Here is a 21866-nt window from a genome sequence, read left to right on the forward strand (position 1 = left end):
CGTCCTCTGAAGCTATGCTTTCGCGTTTCGAGGCTTCGCCTCTTCCCAGAGTCGGTGTTTATGGTTGCCTTGGTCTCGCAAACATTGACTGAAAGTTACGACGCCGTGACCTGGAGGGGAAACCTCTTCCTCCTGTCTTTGAGGAGCTATTGAACCAGCTGATGCAGGGGCTGCAATTTTTTTGCGATGCCGCGCTGGATACTGCTCCCATATTGGGCCGACTGACGGTTTCGGCAGTGGTCCTCCGGCATATACTTTGGCTAAAATGCTGGTCTGCGGATCAGACTTTAAAGAAGGCCTTGACTGATCTAAGTTTTCAAGGAGAACTCCTGCTTGGGGCTACCCTGGATGACATTATCAAAGGTCTCACAGGGGGTAAGAGTACAGGATGGGGTAAAACAAGGAGAACTATGGGAGATGGAGGAAGAGATTTTAAGGGAGGAGAAGAGCAAAAAGAGAGGGTGTATGGGAGGGGTGCAAAATGAAAAGGGAAAAAGGATTAAAGACCCGTATACACGATAAGAAAAACGGAAGTAAAACTGGATGTGCAGGCTATAAAATTTTTATCATACGTGAACACAACATCCGATTTTCGTTTAATTAGTACAGTTTGCGTCCGAAAAAAATCAAAAAGAGCAAGACTACGCATGCTCCGAAACTAAAGAACACATACAAAACAATTCAACACATCATATCACTTCTGAAGTTGAATTCTGTCATATGAGAATTTTTCGTGTGAAAGTAACTTCTTCACTTTCGATATATGACTAGCATGCAACAACAAATGGATGAAAATTCATCCGATAATCTGATCGTGTGTACGAGGCTTAAAGGTTTTAGACCTAGGTTTAAAATATGCTCCCAATAAAAGTCTAAGTTTGATACCTATCAGTACATTCAAAAATTCAATAGGAAGCTTAACATAAAGACATATTTTGCTTTAAATCCAGGACCAAGTACAAGAAGGAATAATATTTGGAGGGAAACAGATTATGTACGTAGTGGCTTAAAAATACATGTATATTTAACCCCAAAAGGACAAATAACCATATTTTTAAGCGTTTAAGGCTGTGGTAGATATACATTATAAAAAAAAAATATACATATATATATATATGACTATAACACGTAGGAAGCATTCAATGGATATGGAAGAACTTAAGGAATTAGAAAAAATGAAGAATATAGTCATTTGTCCAGCAGATGGGGGGGGGGGGGGTGATTTTATATAAGATTGATTATGATAATCCTACATCAGAATACACAAGCTAAAGTTGAAAGTATTAAAAAAGGGAGGAGGGAGTGAATTGTAGATAAGGAGGAAGAAAAACAAAATTTCCCCAATTCCCCAAAAGAACAGCGACATAGTGCATTTCTGAAATCCACAAGAATAGAAACTGCCTGCCAGGGTGTTCCATTGTGAGTGGAATTGACTTCCCTTTTACCAGGTTAGGATAACGTGGATTTTTTATTTATATAACTAGTACTAAAAAAATCTGTGTCTAGAGGACAGTAAAGAACTCATTATCTTGTTAAAAGGGGTATCTTATAAAGAACATTTTATCTTTGCTACAATGGGCTCCAATTCCCTCCTATTCAATTTTCAGACATAAAAAAATATAACAGAGGTTGCTACAAATTAGGATTTGCTAAACATAACATAGACAGAATTTTTATTATCTAGACATTTTTTTTTTTTTTTTTTATGGGAGGGAGTTCCGGAAATCATTTGACAACTTTCTCAAATGTGTCAATAATAGATTTGAAATGACATTCTCAGAAGGTGATGATGAGGTCATTTTTAAGATCTGGTTATCTTCAAAAAGGAAGGAAGAATATGTAAAAACATTTTTTCAAGGATACAGACCAGAGTAATTTTACACCTGTCACTACCCTAGATAGATCTCAAACATCCCAGAAGTCCAGATGTTGGGAATTAGGAGGAACTGTGATTTAGAAGTAGATTTTGAGGAGCAAACCGGGAGTTCTCATTTATAGGCTTGAGGAAATAAAGTATATAACAAATCAGAATTGGAAGCAACCCAGAAAAAAATGGGGAAAATGGTAAACTATTGCTTATGAAGAGACAGGAGGTTGCTTTTATTACAGACATTAGACAATATAGGCAAATAGAAAAGAGTATTAAAAAGCACTGGCAAAGTGTGCCAAGAAAATATGCCCCACACCATTACACCACCAGCCTGAACCTTTGATACAATGCAGGATGGATCCATGCTTTTATGTTGTTTACGCCAAATTCTATCCCTACCATCTAAATTTCGCAGTTGAAATTGAGACTCCTCAGACCAGGCAATGTTTTTCCAATCTTCTGTTCAATTTTGATGAGCCTGTGCAAGTTGTAGCCTCAGTTTCCTGTTCTTAGCTGACAGGAGGGGCACCTAGTTCGGTCTTCTGCTGCTGTAGCCCATCTGCTTCACAATGTGATGTGTTGTGTGTTCAGAGATGCTATTCTACATACCTTGCTTGTAATGAGTGGTTATTCAAGTTACTGTTGCCTTTCTATCATCTCAAACCATTCTTCGTCTGCCCATTCTTCTCTGACCTCTAACATCAACAAGGCATTTTTGTCCACACAGCTGCCACTTACTGAATATTTTCTCTCTTTCGGACCAATCTCTGTAAACCTTATTGATGGTTCTGCATGAAAATCACAGTAGATCAGCAGTTTTTGAAATAATTACGTTTAAAGCCACTTATATCCCCTGTCTTCCCCATTCTGATGCTCAGTTTGAACTTCAGCAAGTCTTCCTCACCACGTCACAGGCTGGATTTCAAACATATCTGCTTTTGGTCATTTCAAATACATGGTGGATTGATGGAACTAGTAGATAAGGTTCTTTGTGGGTTTTTTTTTTAACGCTTACAGGAAGTTTCTGGCAAGATCAATGGCTTGTGAATGAACTATAGGAGTGCTCATCAGCACCCTCATAGTTCATTCAAAACTACAAGCCGTCAGCTGTGTTGGATGAAGGTACTTGTAGGTTATTAATCCACAGGAAACTGTGAATGAATGATGCAGCTGTGTGGGGGCAGAGCACTGAGGGCGGGGCAAAGTGACGTATATATACGTCACTTGCTTGGGAGCCAATAGTGGGCGAGCGCGCGCCCGCGGAGGCGCACTCCCGCCCCGGCTCGTTCCCCAGCAAGTCCGTGCGTGTGACCGGCGGACCCGATGTCCGCCGGTCACTCGCCGATCGTCGGTGCAGAGGGAGAAAGGCAGGCGGCTGATGTAAACAAGCCGCCTGTCATTCTCCCCTGTGTAGAAACAGTGATCATACGGTTCTACTATGTAGGACCGTTGATCACTGTTCCTACACTTCAAGCCACAGCCAATCACAGTAAGAATCACTCCCCTAGGGACACACACCACCCCTCCCTCTCAAATAAAGTTAACCCCTTCACAACCAGTGTCATTTTACAGTAACAGTGCATATGTATAGCACTGATTACTGCAGTAATGTCACTGGTAACCCCAAAAATGTCAGTCAAGGGTCCGATCTGTCCGCCGCAATGTCGCAGTACCGCAAAAAAAATCGCAGATCGCAGTACACAAAAAAAAAACACCAAAAATGACAGAAATCTTTCCCTTAGTTAGTAAACGCAATAACTTTTTCGCAAACCAATCAAAATATGCTTTTTGCAATTTTTTTTTTACCAAACATATGTAGCAGGAAACAAATTGGCCAAGAATGTTAAAAAATTTTGATTTTTACATTTTTCTGGGGGGGAATTTCATATAAAAAAATGTGAAAAATATTGTTGTTTTTGCAAAATTTACTCTCTTTTTTTGTTTATAGCGCAAAAAGTAATCAAATACCACCAAAAGAAAGCTCTGTTTGTGGGAAAAAAAGGACGTCAAATTCGTTTAGGTACAGCGTCGCACGACCGCGCAATTGTCCGTTAAATTCACGCAGTAAAAAATCGCAAAAAAAACCCTGGTCAGGAAGGGGGTAAAATCTTCCGGGGCTTAAGTGGTTAAATACATCTTAATTATTGTATGGAATGTCAAATGCATGATGGTAGTGATTTTTTTTTTTTTTTTTCAGTGATGAGACTCCGAAGTGTTCTTTTTTATGCCAGTTGTCAGAGTACTGTAATTTTTAAAGTCCTAAGATGTGGTTTCCAACAGAACATAATAAATTTTGAGTGCATCTGTAGTCCTGAACAGAGGATACACTGCAGTCAGGGGAAGATAAGCATTGCCCTTGTTGTTCTTTTCTTTTCTTAGTTTCAGATAGTAGGCCTTTAATAATCTATCAATTTAAGGGCCACAGAAACTGATACTGGGAGACAATTTGGGGTTAGAACCCACAGGTGGGGCACGTGTAGTGAAGTAAATAATGTGTTAGGAAATCTGTTATTAGAGACACATGTAATGGTCTAATGGTAATGGTCTAATGGTGTAATGGCTAATGGTAATCTCTCCTAAAAATGCTGATTTTATGTCCCTTATGCTGTCTCACTGGCCTCTAGTCTATAGATCCCTCACTTAGAACAAGTATATCAAATAAATATCTGTCTTACCTTATCTGAATGCTTTTTTCTACTTTGTGGCACAATTTTCACTCCTAATTTAAAGCCCCTGTATTACTTTAATGACAAGTTGACTTGAATAGAAAATGGCTTGATTACATAGTCTTTTGATTTCTGTGTTAGGGTAAGCGTAATGAAATTGGGCAGTCAAGTTGGAATAGAATTGAAGAACTTATAGATGGACATTTCTTCACAGAAGCATTTGGAGAAATTGAAAATCTCCTTCCTTCGTTGTTCCCTCAGAAATGTTTCATGTCCCTTCTAAAGCACTTTATTCAGGTAATTACTTTCCTTTTTTTTTTCTTAATGAATCTACATCTACATTTGTAGCTACCTTTTATTGTAATCAGTCTCGTTAAAAATACAAACTGTCTACACGTTGACATCAGCATGTCACCAGCTGTCACTACTGGCAAAACTGTACATAGATGAGCCAAAATGCATTTTTATAATTTTTGGACATACGTGACAATTGTGAGGGAAGGTGACGGCTACTAGATTAACAGAGTGATCATTCTTAATCACTAGTCATCTATGGATATCTGGAGGATTACCTGACAAAGCAGTGTTTTATTGTACACTCTGACAAAATATAAAAATGTTTTTAAATGGACAAAGGAGCTTAGTGGTGTCTTGCCTCCAATTTTTAACCCACACGAAATGATATTATTTATAAGTAATAATAGAATAGATTGTTGATCCAGGGAATATCCTATTGCCTTAGGGGCTCAAGAAGTATTTATTCCCTGTTGAAGTTTTACTACCTTCATTTTTTTGGTTGAACTTGGTGCTCTTGTGTCAATGTCATCAGTTTGAGACACTTATGAGATTATTTAGAAGTTATTGGTATGTGCAGTTGACCTCCGTCTGACCTGCATTTGCCCTGTGCAAAGAAGGTTTCCTTCTTTCATGGACTTAAATTGGATTTCAAAACCCTTTGAAAGCAAACAAAAGAACAATACCACAAGCCCTAACAAGCAGCTTGGTTTAAAAGAAAGTCCAAGCTGATTGGTTACTATGAATCGCTGCACCAAATTTTTTGTGCATCCGTTTTAGTAAATCCCCCCCATACTGTCAATCAGGGAAGAGAGATGGTTGGAGAGGCACTGGTGTCACTAGGAGGCTTACATCTAGTTCCCACTCTTTAGCTCTGTTAACATGAATGTGGCAGAATTGCTTCCATGTTCTGATGGGCCCATAAGGATTGTTACCTGTATCAGGATTGAGATTTGGTGCCTGCTATATTAAATACAGGTTGTAGTGCAATAATGTAAAATGTATAGCACATTGATTAGATCAAATATTAATAAGGCTAAAAAATAGCCCTGACTTCCACTTTTAACCACTTCCCGCCCATAGGACATCCTGGACTTTGAGTGGTGATATCTGAATGATGCCTCATCATGCTGCAGGCATCATTCAGATATCATTCTTTTCCACCAGCAATTTCCTGCACAGTAAAAACAATCCTAGCAACCAGGCAGCTGCTTGATTGTTTTTATAGGCTGCAGGAGGGGCAAGCTGATAGATACAGCAGAGATAAGGGGGGTCCTCTGGTGCTTTTACTGGATCATCTGTGCGATCAGCAAGCTACAGAATACATCCCCTGCCATCTCTATGACTCTTGGAGGCCAGGCGCGACGTTATGACGTCACTTCCGGCACTGGCAGATGTAAACACTGCCGTGTTTTCGACTGGAAAGGCTGAGATGTTTACATTCCTTGTAATAGGAATAAAAGGTGATAAAAAAAATTCAAAGTGAAAGTGTAAAAAAAAAAAAAAAATGAAACCATCCGCAAACGCATGTGTGTCGCGCCCACATTTGTAAACGGAGCTCAAACCACACATGTGAGGTATCGCCGAGAATGTTAGAACGCAAGCAAAATTTCTAGCACAAGACCTCCTCTGTAATTCCAAACAGGTTACCTGAAAAATTTGTAAAACGTAGCCTATAGAGATATTTAAGTACCGAAGTTTGGCGTCATTCCATGAATGTGTGCAATTTTAAATTGCGACATGTTCGGTATCTATTTACTCGGCGTAACATCATCTTTCACATAAATCACATTTTTTTTATACAAAAAAATCGAGCTAACTGTAGTGTTGTGTTGGTTTTTTTTGTTTTTTTTTTTTATCATGAAACAGTTTTTTTCCGAAAAAACTGCATTTCAAAAATTGCTGCACAAACATCGTGTGTCATAAAGTTGCAACGACCGCCATTCCCTAGGGTCTCTGCTAAAAAAAAAACATTTATAATTTTCGGGGTTCGGAGTCATTTTCTAGCAAACAAATTATAGTTTTACATGTAGGAAAGAAGTGCCAGAATTGGCTTGGACTGGAAGTTGTTAATAAGGCAGTGCAAAGTGTAATGATGATATTCAGTTAACCATATTAACCAATATGGTATTCGTTTACTACAGTGAGATCACTTAAGAATTTTTACTTTGTTTACTTCACTTTGCCTTAAATAAGTTTCACTGAAATATTGCAGACCCCAACTTTTATATACATTGTAAACTTGTAAATTGAAATACATAATGTGGAGGAATGTTTGATTTTTCTTTGAAATAAATGCTTTAAGAAAACTGTTATTTTAGAAGCATTTCATCTGTAAATTCCTACAATCCGAACATTAGGTTTGATTAGGATTAGATTCCTAAATTGTTCTATAAAATAAACATTGTCCTTGTCTTTAAACGTTATCTATTCATTTAACATTATTATTGCTCCAGTGAATGTGTGCATGCTAAAATCTGTTGTGAATTGTATTTGTTTTTCATAGGGAAATGTGGACATCAACCATTTTGGGCGATTTTTTGGTGTGTTTTACAACCTTTTGAATTCTCATCCTCCATGGGAATCTGTTTCCATGTCCCAGTTTTACCTCAATATTCTTCAGTGTCCTATTTGTAAAAAGGGGACCTGGTCCTTCATCGAAGCCCTGATACGGTAATAATTTTAAGCTGAAGAAAGAGACACTCTATATGCCTGTTTGTAGACCTACCCTCACAGAAACCAATAATTGGCAATTTTCTTTTTTTTACTGGTCTGCCTTCTCTGCGATAAAATTAAATTTGTTTCTGTGGTTGCCTGCACATTGTACATCATTGTGTGTGTGTTTTTTTTTTTTTTTTTTAATTATGCGCAATAGTGTCTGCAGAATTGTGGAAAAAATATAAAAATGTATTTCAGTGAGCCCACTGACACTTTCTGTGGATCTTTTATAGTTATATGCAAAGCATTAGATTAGAATTCAGGGATTTGAGATCGACTATAATTTTTGTACGTAAATCTTAAAATAGAAGTAATTGTGAGGGGAGTGGTGGGGGAGGTTAAGCATTGGGTATACTTTTAAACCATGGGTGCTCAGCCTGTGGCCCTGCAGCTCTTGCGGAACTACAAGTGACACGAGGCTTTGCAAGGCTGGCAGTTAAAAGCATGACTCCCAAAGGCAGAGACAGTCCTGCAACAACGGGAGGGCCACAGGTTGAGTACCAATGCTTTAAACATTAATTTCTAAAATAAGTCATCTTTGTTGCAAGTGATCTTTTATATGCATTTATACTTTTTTTACTGTTTTCATTTTTTTTTCCACATTGCATATTTTTCTTGTGTTTATGCAGTCCACATCAAACACCCCCTGCCTCCTTGTCAACATGTCTCAATCAAACCCTTTATTATCCATTAACCCATTCCTCACCCTGAAGCACACTGTCATGCTAGAAATATTCACATCTGACTGTTTTTTAAAAGGCAACATTTTGGATCTGGAATCTAGACTGTAAATCAAATACACTCAATCAAATCAAATGCCAGCATAGCCAGACTTTGATTATTTGTGCCTCACCATTAGAGTCTTTGTAGTACAGGAGGAACTTGGACTTTGTAAATTGGTGACACATGTACCACACCCTAAACTGCTACTAGACCACTTTATCTTTAGCTTCTGTTTATACAGGGCCTCTCCTAATTATAATAAAACAATTTAACAAGTTATGTGGGTTTATTTGAACTCGTGTTTGTATGTGTGTGTATATTTGGGTTTAACCATATTTGTTCATTACATATGCAGGTTCTGCTTCCTGACTTGAAAACTAAATACTTCACAAACTTTAAAGTGGTTGTAAAGTCAGAATAATCAATAACTGCCATCCCCTTTGTTTTATCAAGATATACAGTAAAGTACTGTGTCCGTTTTTTTTATTTTATTTTTTTATTGTAAGCCTAAATACCTTCTCTCAAGTCACTGTGTACTGTCAAATGTCCTCCTCCTCTCTCCTTCCCCGATCTAAGAATTGCGGAAGAAAGGGCTGAGATACCCCTCTGACGTCAGCCGACCAGCAGAGGAAGGTCACGTGAGCGCACATCAGTGCTGTGTGAGAGGAGGTATTTCGAATTAGAATAGAAAAAAATGGACACACAGTACTTTATATCATGATAAAACAGAGGGGATGTTATTTATAAATTGTATTTTCAACCCACAGGGAAAAGCAGCAGGAGGGGAGCAGCAGGGAGGAGATCGGCTCTCACACAGGCTTCTGAACTGACAGGCAGGGAGGGACGAGGAGAGGAAGAAACTCAGAGCAGAGAGCCGGATGACAGGCACGTAAACTGACCGCAGTAACGTGGATCAGAAGTCATGATTACTGTAGTCAGCAGACATAGGGGGACACAGGAGCAGGAAGGATCGACCGGGTATTTTACAGCATAGAAAGAGACATGGCACAAGCACTTTGCTATAGATCATGCCTTAAAGAAACAGAAGCTTTTTTTCTCCTTTTAGGGTTACTACAGTTTTTATGATATGAAATCCCTGTAATGTTCCTAGCTTTTTATTCTTTAATAACAACAGTTACTTTTCGCCAAAAAAGTAACCTCATTCAACAGTAAAAATATTGGAACTCGTTTATGTTTCTGCAATAATGCAGTGGGATTCTTTAGGCCCTATTTATAAGGTTAAACTATACAGTCCGTTTTTTCATAAAGAGTGAAATGGACACAAGCTAAATTTGACCTTGGTTTTTAAAATATGCAGGAACAGTTGTCTGCTGTTTGTTGATTGTACAATTGTAAAATGCTCTGCACTTGCTGCTGTTAATTATCAGTTTTTTTCCTCTACATAGGTGTTTTATTGATGATGCTTTCTGCTTATGCCATGAAACGTTTGATCTGGAAATTGATACTAATAAAAGGAGACAAGTTGTTGCAGCAGTCCTGAAATTTGTTACAAACATAATGCAGGAAGAGGCAAAATCACTGAGCGCAAGGTGAGATTTTCTCTCATCATGAAGTTAAAATTATCTCTGCTACTACTTTGAAAAACAAAAAAGTCTCCCTGCAAGTTAAAATGTTTCAAACTTTATTTCTCTTTCGTCCATTGACGGACACAGCTGCTTCATAATCTTGACCATAGGATTATAAAGCCCCCTACAGGAGTAGGACACTTAGCAGAAAAAAGAAGCTGGGCACTGCACATGGGCAGTCCCAGCTGGTAGTTACTTCCCTCCCTGCGATAGACAGCTCAGTTTGTTCTGCCTAGTGTAGGAGTAAGAACCTAGCTCCCTGGTGGGACCTCTGGTCCCATAGCTTTTTTCCCTTTCTTTCTGTTTTTCTGGGGTTTTTTCCTGCGGAGATCATCCAACAGTCGGGCTGGGCGACGGGCTTGATATTCTAGATCGAGTGGTCACCCCAGTGTGGCCAGCGAGCTCGCGCAGACCTTTAGCTAAGCACTGGGTCGGCCGCAATATGCCCCATCCAGGGAAGGGGAGGCCAGTGAGTTAAATGTCTCGCTGGGACACATATGACCAGGTGTCTACAGTCCGTGTCACAGTGTTACCCTGGCTGACAGCCCCCCCCCCCCCACTTCAGTGAAGAGGAGGATCTGTCTCAGGAGCCTTACCTGCACGCTTTGGTAGACAGACCTGTCTGGATTGGTAAATAGATGCCCCCCTTCTTCCATTGACGCGGTGTAGGTCAGCGGCCACAGAATGGCTCCTTGGGCAGATTGTGAGTGTTCTTTACAGGGAAGCCTTAAGAAGGCCCAGGCTCTTTACTCTTACAGCTGGAGCGGCCCCTTGGTGCCTATCTGGCAACCATCCTTAAAGGAACTTTACGGGTGGGAGGAGTTTCCTTTCTCCCATTTCCCAGGACTAGACAAGAGCTGCGTTGTAACTGGGGTTTGTAGGGATTCTAGCACGTTAAAATCTTGGGGGTAGCATTGACGCTCCTGGTTTCCGAGCCTGCTCAGCTCATGTATGTAACCTTCTCGGCGTGTGGGCTTGCCCCCTCTCATTTTCAGGGTGCCGTGGTTGCCTTCACTGGTTCACAGACCATGGCCCTCTTCCAATGGCTTGTCCATGGTCTGTTCTGCCAATCTACATGATACACATTCCTTTCAATCTGCCGGCCGTGTTCCTTTCTTTCAGTCTGCTGCTTGTCCTTTCTTGTCAGTGGGCGCTGTATGGGGTAGTGCAGGTTTTGTACTTTTGGGGCGTAATGGTCCTGTTCCAGAACTGGAGAAGTTCCAGTGCTGTTTCTTGTCGCTTTGGCAGAGGGCAGGAGTCTGTCCCATCCGGATCTCTAGGCCCTGCATTGCCTTGTGAAAGACAGAAGTTCAGAATGCAAAAATACTTATATGAACATTCATAGCTTCCCCGGACGCCTGCACTTGCAGTCCAGGGTATGCATTGGTCAGTTTGTGCTGCTCTGCTCCTTGGGCATTTACCAAGTTGCTGGCTGTAATCCTGTCATGGCTCTGACAGCCAGAGACTTCCATGATGGACTATCTGGATGACCACCACCTACGAGATGAGTTTCCTGGCATTATCTGACACTGTACCGCTCTCCATGTGCATTCTGCAGGTGTTCGGCTGGGTGTTGCACCTCAAAAGATCTGATCTGTCCCTGACCAAACATCTGGAGATTCTGGGGCTGTTCTCTGACTCGGAGCGAGTCAAGGTTGTATTACCAGGAGTCAAGCTTCCGGTACTTCAGACTGCGGTCTTGTGGCTGCTGTCCCTTCAGTGGTCTTTCCTGCGTCTTTTTGCATGCCGGTTCTGGGCCTTAAGGGGTCCATCTTCAGGTGGTTCCTTATGCGCAACTCCATATGAGAGTCCTGCAGAAGGGAATCATAGCCAAAATGGATACGTCTTTTATGTCCTGGCCAACCAGATCCACATGGGATACTTGGCTGGGGCCTTCTCTCAGTGGAGGTTTCTGTCTCCATATCTTCAGGCCGAAAAAGTCCTTTTTCCCCTTTTCATTGGGCAGTAGTCCCCAGTTGCCCAGCCAGCATGGGGTAGTTCTGTGTTCCAGTTGGTCTTGAGCAGTTGAATGCCAAAGGAGTCTCTGCTACCTATCACTGGCCTGGTGTTACATTTGCTCAGCCTTTGGCTAAGTCCTTTGACGGAACTCTTTGAGGGCTACCGTTCAGGATCCTGACAGAGATGGCCTTCGCTTTGGCACAGACCATTTGATAGGGTGGGACTTGAGCTTGGTAGTGGCGCTGGAGATTACGACATTCTTCCGTGGGCAGATCTTCTCATGCTGGCTTCCTCCACTATCTATTTTCCTGGAGTGGTTTGCTGGTTGGCGGATGACCTTGGTCATTAGACGGTGGCTCGAGGGGGTTGCCCCCCCACAGCACTGCCGACTTCCATTCTCTCCTCTCCCATCGGCTGCTGCAGGGGATGTGGGAATGTTTCAGGATGGAAAGCGGAGGGAGCGCGCCACTGGGGGCCGGACGATCAATTTACATAATTACATAGTTATTCAAGTTGAAAAAAGACACAAGTCCATCTGGCTCAACCAACAAAAAAGAAAAAAAAAACAGTAAAGAATTCCCAACCATACAATCCCATATACACAATCCTATACCCGCAGTTGATCCAGAGGAAGGTGAAAAAACCCCAGCAAAGCATGATCCACTTTTCAGAGGAAAAAGATTCCTTCCTGATCCCCTGAGAGGCAATCGAATATTTCCTGGATCAACTTTACCTATAAATATTAGTACCCATTTATATTATGTACACCCAGGAAAGAATCCAGGCCTTTTTTAAAGCAATCTACTGTAGTGAACTAGCCAGAACCACCCCTGGAGGGAGTCTATTCTACATTTTCACAGCTCTTACAGTGAAGAAACCTTTCAGTATTTGGAGACAAAATCGGTTTTCCTCTAGACTTAAAGAGTGCCCCCTTGTCCTCTGTGTTGACCTTAAAGTGAATAACTCAACGCCAAGTTCACTATATGGACCCCTTATGTATTTATACATGTTGATCATATCCCCCTTTAATCTCCTCTTCTCAAGAAAGAATAAATTCAGTTCCTCTAATCTTTTCTCATAGCTGAGCTCCTCTATGCCTCTCATCAGTTTGGTTGCCCTTCTCTGCTCTTTCTCCAGTTCCCCGATATCCTTTTTAAGAACTGGTGCCCAAAACTGAACTACATATTCCAGATGAGGTCTTACTTCTGATTTGTACAGGGGCAAAATTATATCTCTCTCTCTGGAGTGGAGTCCAAGAAAGGACTTGCTATGCTTGCTTTGGAAACCTCAGCTCAGCTTGGCATTAAGCTTATTATCTACCAGAACACCCAGGTCCTTCTCTGCTATGGATTACCCCAGTTCTACTCCCCCTAGAATATATGATTCATGCATATTCTTAGTCCCCAAGTGCATAATTTTACATTTATCAACATTAAAGTTGTAAGTTTGTGTGGGGGGGGGGGGTTGTACCTGGTGGGGGCTCTTGCCAGGGCTCCCAATCCTGCCTAGATCTGTCCTGAGGCCAGGTCCCCCCATTCTGGGTCCCTGTATGCCTTGTGGTGCCGCCATTTTGTTGTAGCCTGTGTATTTCTTTATACAGTGGCCATGTTTGCGTATTCCGGCGACCATTTCCTTGTGGTTTACCATTGCAAATAGCAGCGGCCATTACAGTGAAGCCCTGTGGGTGGCGATTTCAGCGGCGGGTGCCCCTCCTTATCCCCTGGTGCTGACTCCTGGATCATTTAGCTTCCTGATCACCGAACGTGTATTGCAGAATTTCCAGGTGCTTGCAGGTGCCTGTGTCGGCAGGTGGTGAGTCTGGTGGGGTCCTCTCCCTCTCTGCTGAGGATTACTCTGTGCCTTGTGCTTGGCGACCAGGTGGTGCTGCCAGCACAGTGGGGGTTGTCCCTTAGCAGTTTTTACACTTTTTGTGGGGTCCCCCTGGTGACTCATGGAGTCCTTGGAGCACGTTTCCCCACCTGATCCCCTCTCTAGGGCTGCAATGCTTTCTGGGTCCCAACCATCCATCAATGCACTGATGGCGGTCCTGGAGTCACTTGTGTCCCAGGTGGAGGTGGCTTACGAGCAATGGGCTAGCAAAAAGTGCCCCCTGCCTCATCTGTCTCATCAGGTCCTGAATCTGATTCGGCCACCGCAGATGTGGGTCACCTTGCTGGGTCTGCCACCACATGCCTAGAATCCTCTGATAGTGAGAATGATTCCTCCATGTCTGTGACCACGCAGGAACAGGCGCTGGTGGATGCACTGATTGTATCTGTGTGTGAGACCCTGAAGATGGAGGACGCAGCTGAAGCTGTGGCGGAGGCGCAGGTACCCTTTGGCACTCACAAGCCATCCAGAACGGCAAAGGTGTTTCCTTTCCCCGCCTATTTTGACAGAACTGTTGCTACCAAAGCATCCCCGTGGGGTTCCTAGGCGCTTTACTAGGCGTTACTTCTATGAGGAGTCCCTTCTTAAGAAGTGGAAAGTGCCACCGGTGGTGGACCCTCCGGTTTCCAGAATAAACAAGGCAACCGTGATTCCAATGGAAGAGTCCCTGGCCTTTAAGGATACGGCTGACTGGAAGGCGGAGGCCGTGGCCCGCATTATGTACACATTAGTGAGTTCAGCAGTGAGGCTGGTATTTACCATTGCCCTAGTGTCGCAATCTCTGAACGAGTTGGCTAAGCTCCTACGCCGTGACCTGGAGGTGGAACAACTTCCTCCTGTCTTTGGTGAGCCGGCGGACCAGCTGGTCCAGGGGTTGCAGTTTCTGTGATGCCTCCTTGGATCCGGCTCCCCTGATGGCTCGCCTCTCTGTTTTGGCAGACTTCTAAGAAAACCTTTGACTGATCTTTCCTTTCAAGGAGATCGTCTGTTTGGAGCTACCCTGGATGACATCATTAAAGGTTTTACAGGGGGGAAGAGTACCCTTCTTCCACAAGCTACTAAGGGTAAGGAACCTTATCCTAGACGTGCACCTTCCTTCTCGGCTCATAAAAAGTTTTTTCGTCCCTTAGGGTCGACTGACAAAGGCTTGAAGCCTTTTAGGGCCTCCTCTGGCAGCTCCAAATGAACCTGGTCTGGTAAGCTGAGAGCGGGCTTCACACCCGCAGACAAGGCTCCTTCAGCATGAAGGTGTGCTCTCACCCATATCAGGGGTGGGGGGGAGGTCTTCGCTGGTTTTCGGACCCGTGGACTTTCCTTGGGCAAGACAAGTGGGTCCACAAAGTTATTCAGTCCGGTTACAAGATCGTGTTTTTCTCTTGTCCCCAAGTTTTTTTTTCTTCCAACCTGCGCCTGCTCGCAGACCGGTTACAGCGTCTGTTTAGGGCAGGACAAGGCCTGTTCCTTCAAGGGTTGATTATCCTGGTTCCGACTTCGGAATGTTTTTATGGTTTTTACTCAAACCTGTTCACAGTCCCCAGAAAGGAAGGCAAATTGCGTCCAATCCTGGATCTCAAGGCGCTAAACTGCTTTGTGCAGGTACACAAGTTCAGAATCAAGTTTATTCGAACGGTGGTTGCATCCCTGCGTCAGGGGGATTTTATTGCCTCTATCAACATCAAAGATGCTTACCTTCACATTCCAATATGTGCCAGTCACCAGCATTTTCTCCGCTTTGCTGTGGGTGAGGAGCATTATCAGTTTGTGGTGTTACCCTTTGGTCTTGCCTCCACTCCTCAGGTTTTCACAAAAGTGTTGGCTCCGGTGCTAGCTTTGCTACCCCAATGTGGGATCGCAGTACTGGGCTACTTGGACGATCTCCTTCTGCGAACGGATTCTCCATCTACTCTTGCGGAGAACCTGGAGATCATAATACAAACTCTGAGGGAGTTCAGCTGGATTCAGAAGTATGCCCTGGTTCCGTCCACATAGTTGGACTATTTGGGCCTGACTCTGGACTCGGCCGTAGCCAGAGTGCTCCTTCCTCTGGAGAAACTCCAGAAATTGCAGACTGCAATTTGCCTCCTGCTGTCCAACAAATGGTCATCCCTCCGTACTTGCATGCGGATGCTGAGCCAGATGGTATCTACCTTCGAGGCGGTTCGGTTTGCGCAGTTCCATACGAGGTCCCTGCAAAGGGAGATTCTGACCAAATGGGACAAGACGTCGGGGAACAAAGGAGTCCCTGATATGATGGCTTTGCTCTCCCAACACTTCAGCTGGGAAAATCTTTCCTGCCCTTGTATTGGACAGTTGTCACCGCGGATTTGCCAGCCTGTCTGGCTGGGGAGGCGTCCTGAGCAAGCATTCTGCTCAGGGGATCTGGATGCTGGAAGAGTCCAGATTACCGATCAATGTTCTTGAACTCCAAGCGATCAGACTGTGTCTGGATCATTGGACGGATCGTCTCCAGGGATGCCCTGTGCATTCAGTCGGACAATGCCACGGCCATGGCTTATGTCAATCACCAAGGGGGTACAAGGAGTGCCCTGGTGGCTCTGGAAGTAGCCAACATTTTAAGGTGGGCACAACGGTTCGTTCCAGCCTTCTCCACCCTGTACATTCTCTTGGTGGAAAATTGGCAGGTAGACTACCTCAGTCAGCAGGCGTTGGGGAGTGGTTCCTTCATCCGGAGGTGTTTAATCCGCTTTGTCTCCAGCAGGGCAACCCGAGGTGAATCTGTTGGTGTCTCCGCTCAACAGAAAGGTGCAGAGGTTTTGTGGCTCGGTCAAGGGATCCTCTGGCAGTATCGTCTGATTTACGCCTTCCCTCTTCTCAAGCTTCTGCCAAGACTTCTACGCAGGATTGAGGCAGAAGGGATTACAGTTATTTTAGTGGCTCCGAACTGGCCTCATTGGGCTTGGTATACTGATCTGGTGCGGCTGGTCACCGACGTTCCTCTGAAGCTTCCTCTCAGGGAGTATCTGTTGTCCCAAGGATCGATCTCCCATCCTGATTTACAGTCGCTGGCTTTGACGGCTTGGCTGTTGAATGCCAGGTGTTAAAGGATAGAGGTTTATCTGAGTCGGTGATTCCTACACTGTTAAAAGCTAGGAAATCTACTTCTAGGAAGATCTACCGTCGTACGTGGAAGACGTACATTGCGTGGTGTGAGTCTTTTGGGGTTCGTCCTCGCGCCTTCTCGTGGCTCGAATCCTAACCTTCCTTCAATGGGGGGGGTTAAACAGAAATTGGCCTTGAGTACTATCAAGGGCCAGGTATCGGCCTTGGCAGTCCTTTTCCAATGACCTTTTACCACACACTCCCTGGTGCATACTTTTCTTCAGGGTGTCCAACATTTGGTTCCTCCGTTGCCGCCTTGGGATCTTAATTGGTGCTTTAAGCTCTACAGAAGCCCCCCTTTGAAAATATTTGGAAGATTCCCCTGCTTACGCTGTCCCAGAAGGTGGCTTTTTTGGTGACTATCACCTCTGTGCGCAAGGTGTCGGAACTGGCGGCGTTATCCTATCGTTCACCTTATCTGGTGATTCACAAGGATAAGGTAGTGCTTTGCCCCTGTCAGTCATTCCTTCTTAAGGTGGTTTGTTACTTTTATTTGAACACATTATGTTGCCTTCCCTGTGTCCCAGGCCTAAACATCCAAAGGAAATTGCCTTGCATGCCTTGGATGTGGTCTGGGCAATTAGGGTGTACCTGGTAGCTACAAAGTCTTTCAGGAAGTCAGACTCTCTATTTGTTCTCACGGATGGACCTCGGAAAGGTTTGTCCGCTTCCTCTGCGACCAATTCCAGATGGATCAGATAGACGGTGGTTCAGGCCTATTGCATCAGGGATCAGTTTACTCCTTTCCCTGTCAAGGCGCACGTTACTAGGGCCCTTAGTGCCTCCTGGGTCTTCTGTCATCAAGCATCAGTGACACGGGTTTGCAAGGCAGCCACCTGGTTGACAGTGCACACCTTTACAACAGTGTTAATTTTGGCAGCAAATTTCAATTTAGTTTTAGTCTTAGTCTTGGGACTAAAATGGCATTTTAGTTTTAGTCCCACTTTAGTCTTCTGTTTTAGTTTTAGTCGTATTTAGTCGACTAAAACATCTTACATTTTAGTCGACTAAAACGTCCTACATTTTAGTCGACTAAAACGTCCTACATTTTAGTAGACTAAAACTCATTTTAGTCATCTAAATGGTCATGGTCAGGTCAGAGAGGAGGCCTGTAATGCTGCTGCCTGCAGTCAGTGCAGTGAGTGCACACAGTGCTGCTTGGAGTGCTGGATGGGGGTCTCAGGTTTAAGGGTGGTCTCTGGTCTGACTCTGAACTGAAGTTGTTGAACAGGATGGGCCAGGCGGGCCTCAGCGGCCTATATGCATGCACACATTCCTGGATGGATGGTGGAATCGGATGCCAGTGGTGACTGGTGAGTGGTCTGAGGGGACTCAGGGAGGCAGTAATAGCTGGCCTGGCTGTTAACTCATAGTGGGTGCTCTGCTTTGGATGTGGTGGTGACCAGGTGCCAGTGCCATGTGATGAGTCGGGCCTGGCGTGTCTGGCTGTAGTGCTGCAGTGCTCTGGTGAGGTCAGGTGACTGGTCTCAAGTCGACTCTCTTGTAGTAGGGCAGTCCTCACGTTGGACGTCACGGGCGGAGCTCCGTGAAAACCGGAAGTTGGGTAAACTTATAGCCTTATGACTAAAATGCCATTTTAGTTTTAGTCGTATTTTAGTCTTAAGACTAAAATGCCATTTTAGTTTTAGTCATATTCTAGTCATCTGAATTGTTTTAGTTTTAGTCGTATTTTAAGTGACTAAAATTGTGTTAATTTAGTTGACGAAAACGTTTTGGTCGACTAAATTAACACTGCTTTACAAAGTTTTATAAAGTGGATGTGTTGGCATCTGCAGATGCTTCCTTTGGCTGGAAGGTTTTGCAGGCTGCTGTTTAAGAGGACCTGATCCTCTTTGATAGTGTATTGTTTTCTTCAGGTGGACTCCAGTTGTTTTGTTTGAGCCCCTGTTGCCTAACGTTTAACGTTGGGAATTTTTTGCTTTTTCCCACCCCTCATGTTTAACACTGCTTTGGGACGTGCCAATGGTCAAGAATGACAAGAGCTGTGTCCGTCAATGAACGAAAGAGAAAATGGGATTTTTGACTTACCGTAAAATCCATTTCTCTGATGTTCATTGACAGACACAGCACCCTCCCCTCTGTGGAATTATAATTCTCCTGACACTGCTTGTAATAAAACGAGTAACATTAGCAGGGAGAGGGATTATACCCCCTGGGACGGCCCATGAAGTTTTTTCTGCCTAGTGTCCCCAATGTTCAAGAATGACAGGAGCTGTGTCTGTCAATGAACATCAGAGAAATTCATTTTATGGTAAGACAAAAATCCAATTTCTCTTACGTCCTCTTGACAGTCGCCGCCCACTCATACAGTCTTCACTTATGGGTATTGACCTCTTATCCACAGGAGTAAGCTAGGCAGAAGATTTTGTTAGAAACATTCACAAAAAGCTTTGCATAGACACACCTATAGGGGGCTGTCCCTCTGGTCCAATACCCCCCTGCTAGCAGCATTTCCAATTCAGTTTGTCTTTTGCTTAGTTAGGAGTAGGCAGGCTTCCCTTAGCTGGGGCTACAGTTTCAGCCTTTTTCTTCTGTTTTCTTCATTTTTTATTTCTGCTAAGTGTGTTTTCTTCACACTGATAGCTTTTTATTTGATCCTGCGCTTAGTTAGTCAGTCTGCGGAAGACTACTGCGTTTGCGGAGCTGGGAATCGGACTGGTTATCCTAGAGCCTTACGGAATCTCAGCCCGCCATCGAGCGTTTAGCAGGCTATGCATACGCCCAGGCCTTGCAAACGACCTGTCCCTGTCCTCAGGGACAAAGCCCGCGGAGTGGCTACTTCGCTAGGATGTCTCAACTGCAGTACGCCACGTGTTGCTAGCGTCCTGTTCGGCTGACGGCACCCCCACCTGGGGTGGGAGGCTTCCCGTCCCACGGCGGCACCCACGCTTTTCCTGGAATGGTGAGTACCATGCTGCCCCTCTGTCTATATATGTCGGGGGTGTATGTGGGGCCTCTGTATGGGGATGGCAGTCTGTTTGTAGTCTGTGGTATCCCCCTCATGTCTGTATGTATGGTTCCCGTGTGTCCCTCATGGTCCCTGCGGGGGCGCTATTGCGGTCATGCCGCGGTGTGGGGGGTTTGTGGGGGTCCCTGAGTCCCTTGGTAGTGCTTGTGCAACGTTTGGGGGTACAGACGTGTGTGGGGGCCGCAGCGGTGTAAAAACCACGGGCCGCCGTTTTGGGTGTGGGCAGGCTGTTCGGCTTCATGTGAGGGCAGCAGCCTTTTTCCCTGTAGTGAATTGGCGCCCTTTCGGGCGCCATCTTTAGTGTGGGCATTGTAGTTTCCCATGTGCTCGGCGGCAATTTTCCCAAAGCCTCCCCCATAGACTTACATTGGCAACCATTTTCTTTTGGCTCAGTCCCATGTTCGGCCTCTAGCGGCGTGACATCAGTTCCTCTCTGCAAGCATTCTGATCGAGCTGGCAGCGTGGTTTTGTATGGATACACTTCTGGGGGGCTTTTCTACTTTTTTTCTGGGATAATATTTTTGCTGGCTGTTATATTCTTTTCAGTATTTAGTAGCACAGGCTGCCTCATTGCGGTGCTTTGCGGTGGGAACCGCCGCTATCGCTGATTTAAAGTGGCCAGCGCCATAAAATTTCTAAGTGTGTTTTTATGGAGTCCCAGGACTGCAAATTCCCCCCAGCTCTGGTGGAGGGTTCAAGTACTCCTAAATCCTCTGCGATGGGCTCCCTTACTGCTGCACTTGCGACTTTAGCGTCCAAAGTGGATCTGTTGATGTCTGAGCGGGCTTCTTAGAAAAGAACCAGGCCTTCTCATTCTTCTGATTCTGAGCTAGATATGGTTGCCATGGACAGTGTACCCCCTGAGGGGTCTCAGTCTTCTCAGTCGGAAGGGGGGGAGGAGGACTCCCCCTCCGGGGGGCCAGGGAACTCGCTGCGATGTCTGCGCTCATTAGTTCTGTTAAAGATACGCTACATTTGGAGGATGAGCCCCACCCGCCGGGTAAGCGGTCTTCCTTTGGGACCCGCAGAACCCAGAAGTTGGTTCAGGTATTTCCCTGTCCCGCCGAGTTTCACGAAACAGGGAACAAGCAATGGCGCAATTTAAAGCGCAATTTTGTGGTGCCTAAGCGGTTTCAGTACCGTTATCCTTTTGCGTCTCCGACGGATTTGCGCTGGACTGTTGCCCCTAAGGTGGACCACACAGTTTCCAGGTTAAACAAGGCCACTCTGATGTCCACGGAGGATTCTCCGGTGTTTAGGGACCCGGCGGATAGACGGGTGGAATCTCTTACCCGCCACTCCTATATGGTGGCGGGTTCCTTGATGAAACTCGTGTTCGCCTCAGTTATGGTCTCTCAGGCTGTGGTGGAGTGGACTAAGGTGCTCAGACGCACTCTTGTGGCTGATTCAGCCCCTCCTGCTACTCTTTAGATGGTGGACCAAATTATTCAGGCTGTTTTATACCTGTGTGACGCGGCCTTGGATGAGGCCCCTTTAGTCTCACGCTTATTTGCAGTCGCAGTGATAACCGTAGCATTGTGTTGTTGAAAAGCTGGTCGGCTAAACAGACTTCCAGGAAAACGGTATCTGACATCCCTTATGCAGGGAATCGCCTTTTTAGGGACTCCCTGGACGAGTTGGTTAAGGAGGTCACTGGGGGTAAAAGCACACTCTTGCCACAGATGTCCAAGGGTACATTTTTTTCTGCGGTAAGCGGGGCCCTTCCTTTAAACCTAACCAGGGGTCCTTTCGTGCCTTTAAGGCACAAGACGAGGGCAAATCCTTCAAGGCCTCTGGTGGCCAGAAGAAGCCTTGGGCGGCAAGTCAAAAGCCGCCCACTCTAACACGGTGACCCAATCCGCCTCAACATGATGAGGCGCCCTCACCCGTTTCAGGGGTGGGGGGACGTCTGCGCTGTTTTCCTGAACCTTGGCTGGCCAAAATTCAGGACAGGTGGGTTCAGGAACTCATTCGGTCAGGGTACAAGATCGAATTTCGATCACGCCCAGCAGACAGATTCTTTCCCTCAAATCTTCATTTGACCCCAGATA

General features: G+C 44.7%; 1 protein-coding gene across 1 annotated transcript in view; it reads left to right on the forward strand.

Moving 5' to 3' along the window:
* The window catches only part of SLF1 (SMC5-SMC6 complex localization factor 1), a 181734-nt gene that overhangs the window by 79446 nt on the left and 80422 nt on the right, over positions 1–21866 (forward strand). The window contains exons 7-9 of the mRNA XM_082247713.1: positions 4678–4833; positions 7337–7503; positions 9678–9821. Coding sequence (XP_082103839.1) covers positions 4678–4833; positions 7337–7503; positions 9678–9821 — 467 coding nt within the window. The remainder of the gene's footprint in view (positions 1–4677; positions 4834–7336; positions 7504–9677; positions 9822–21866) is intronic.

Source organism: Pelophylax lessonae (assembly GCF_965119305.1).
Source record: "Pelophylax lessonae genome assembly, chromosome: 1".
NCBI lineage: Eukaryota > Metazoa > Chordata > Amphibia > Anura > Ranidae > Pelophylax > Pelophylax lessonae.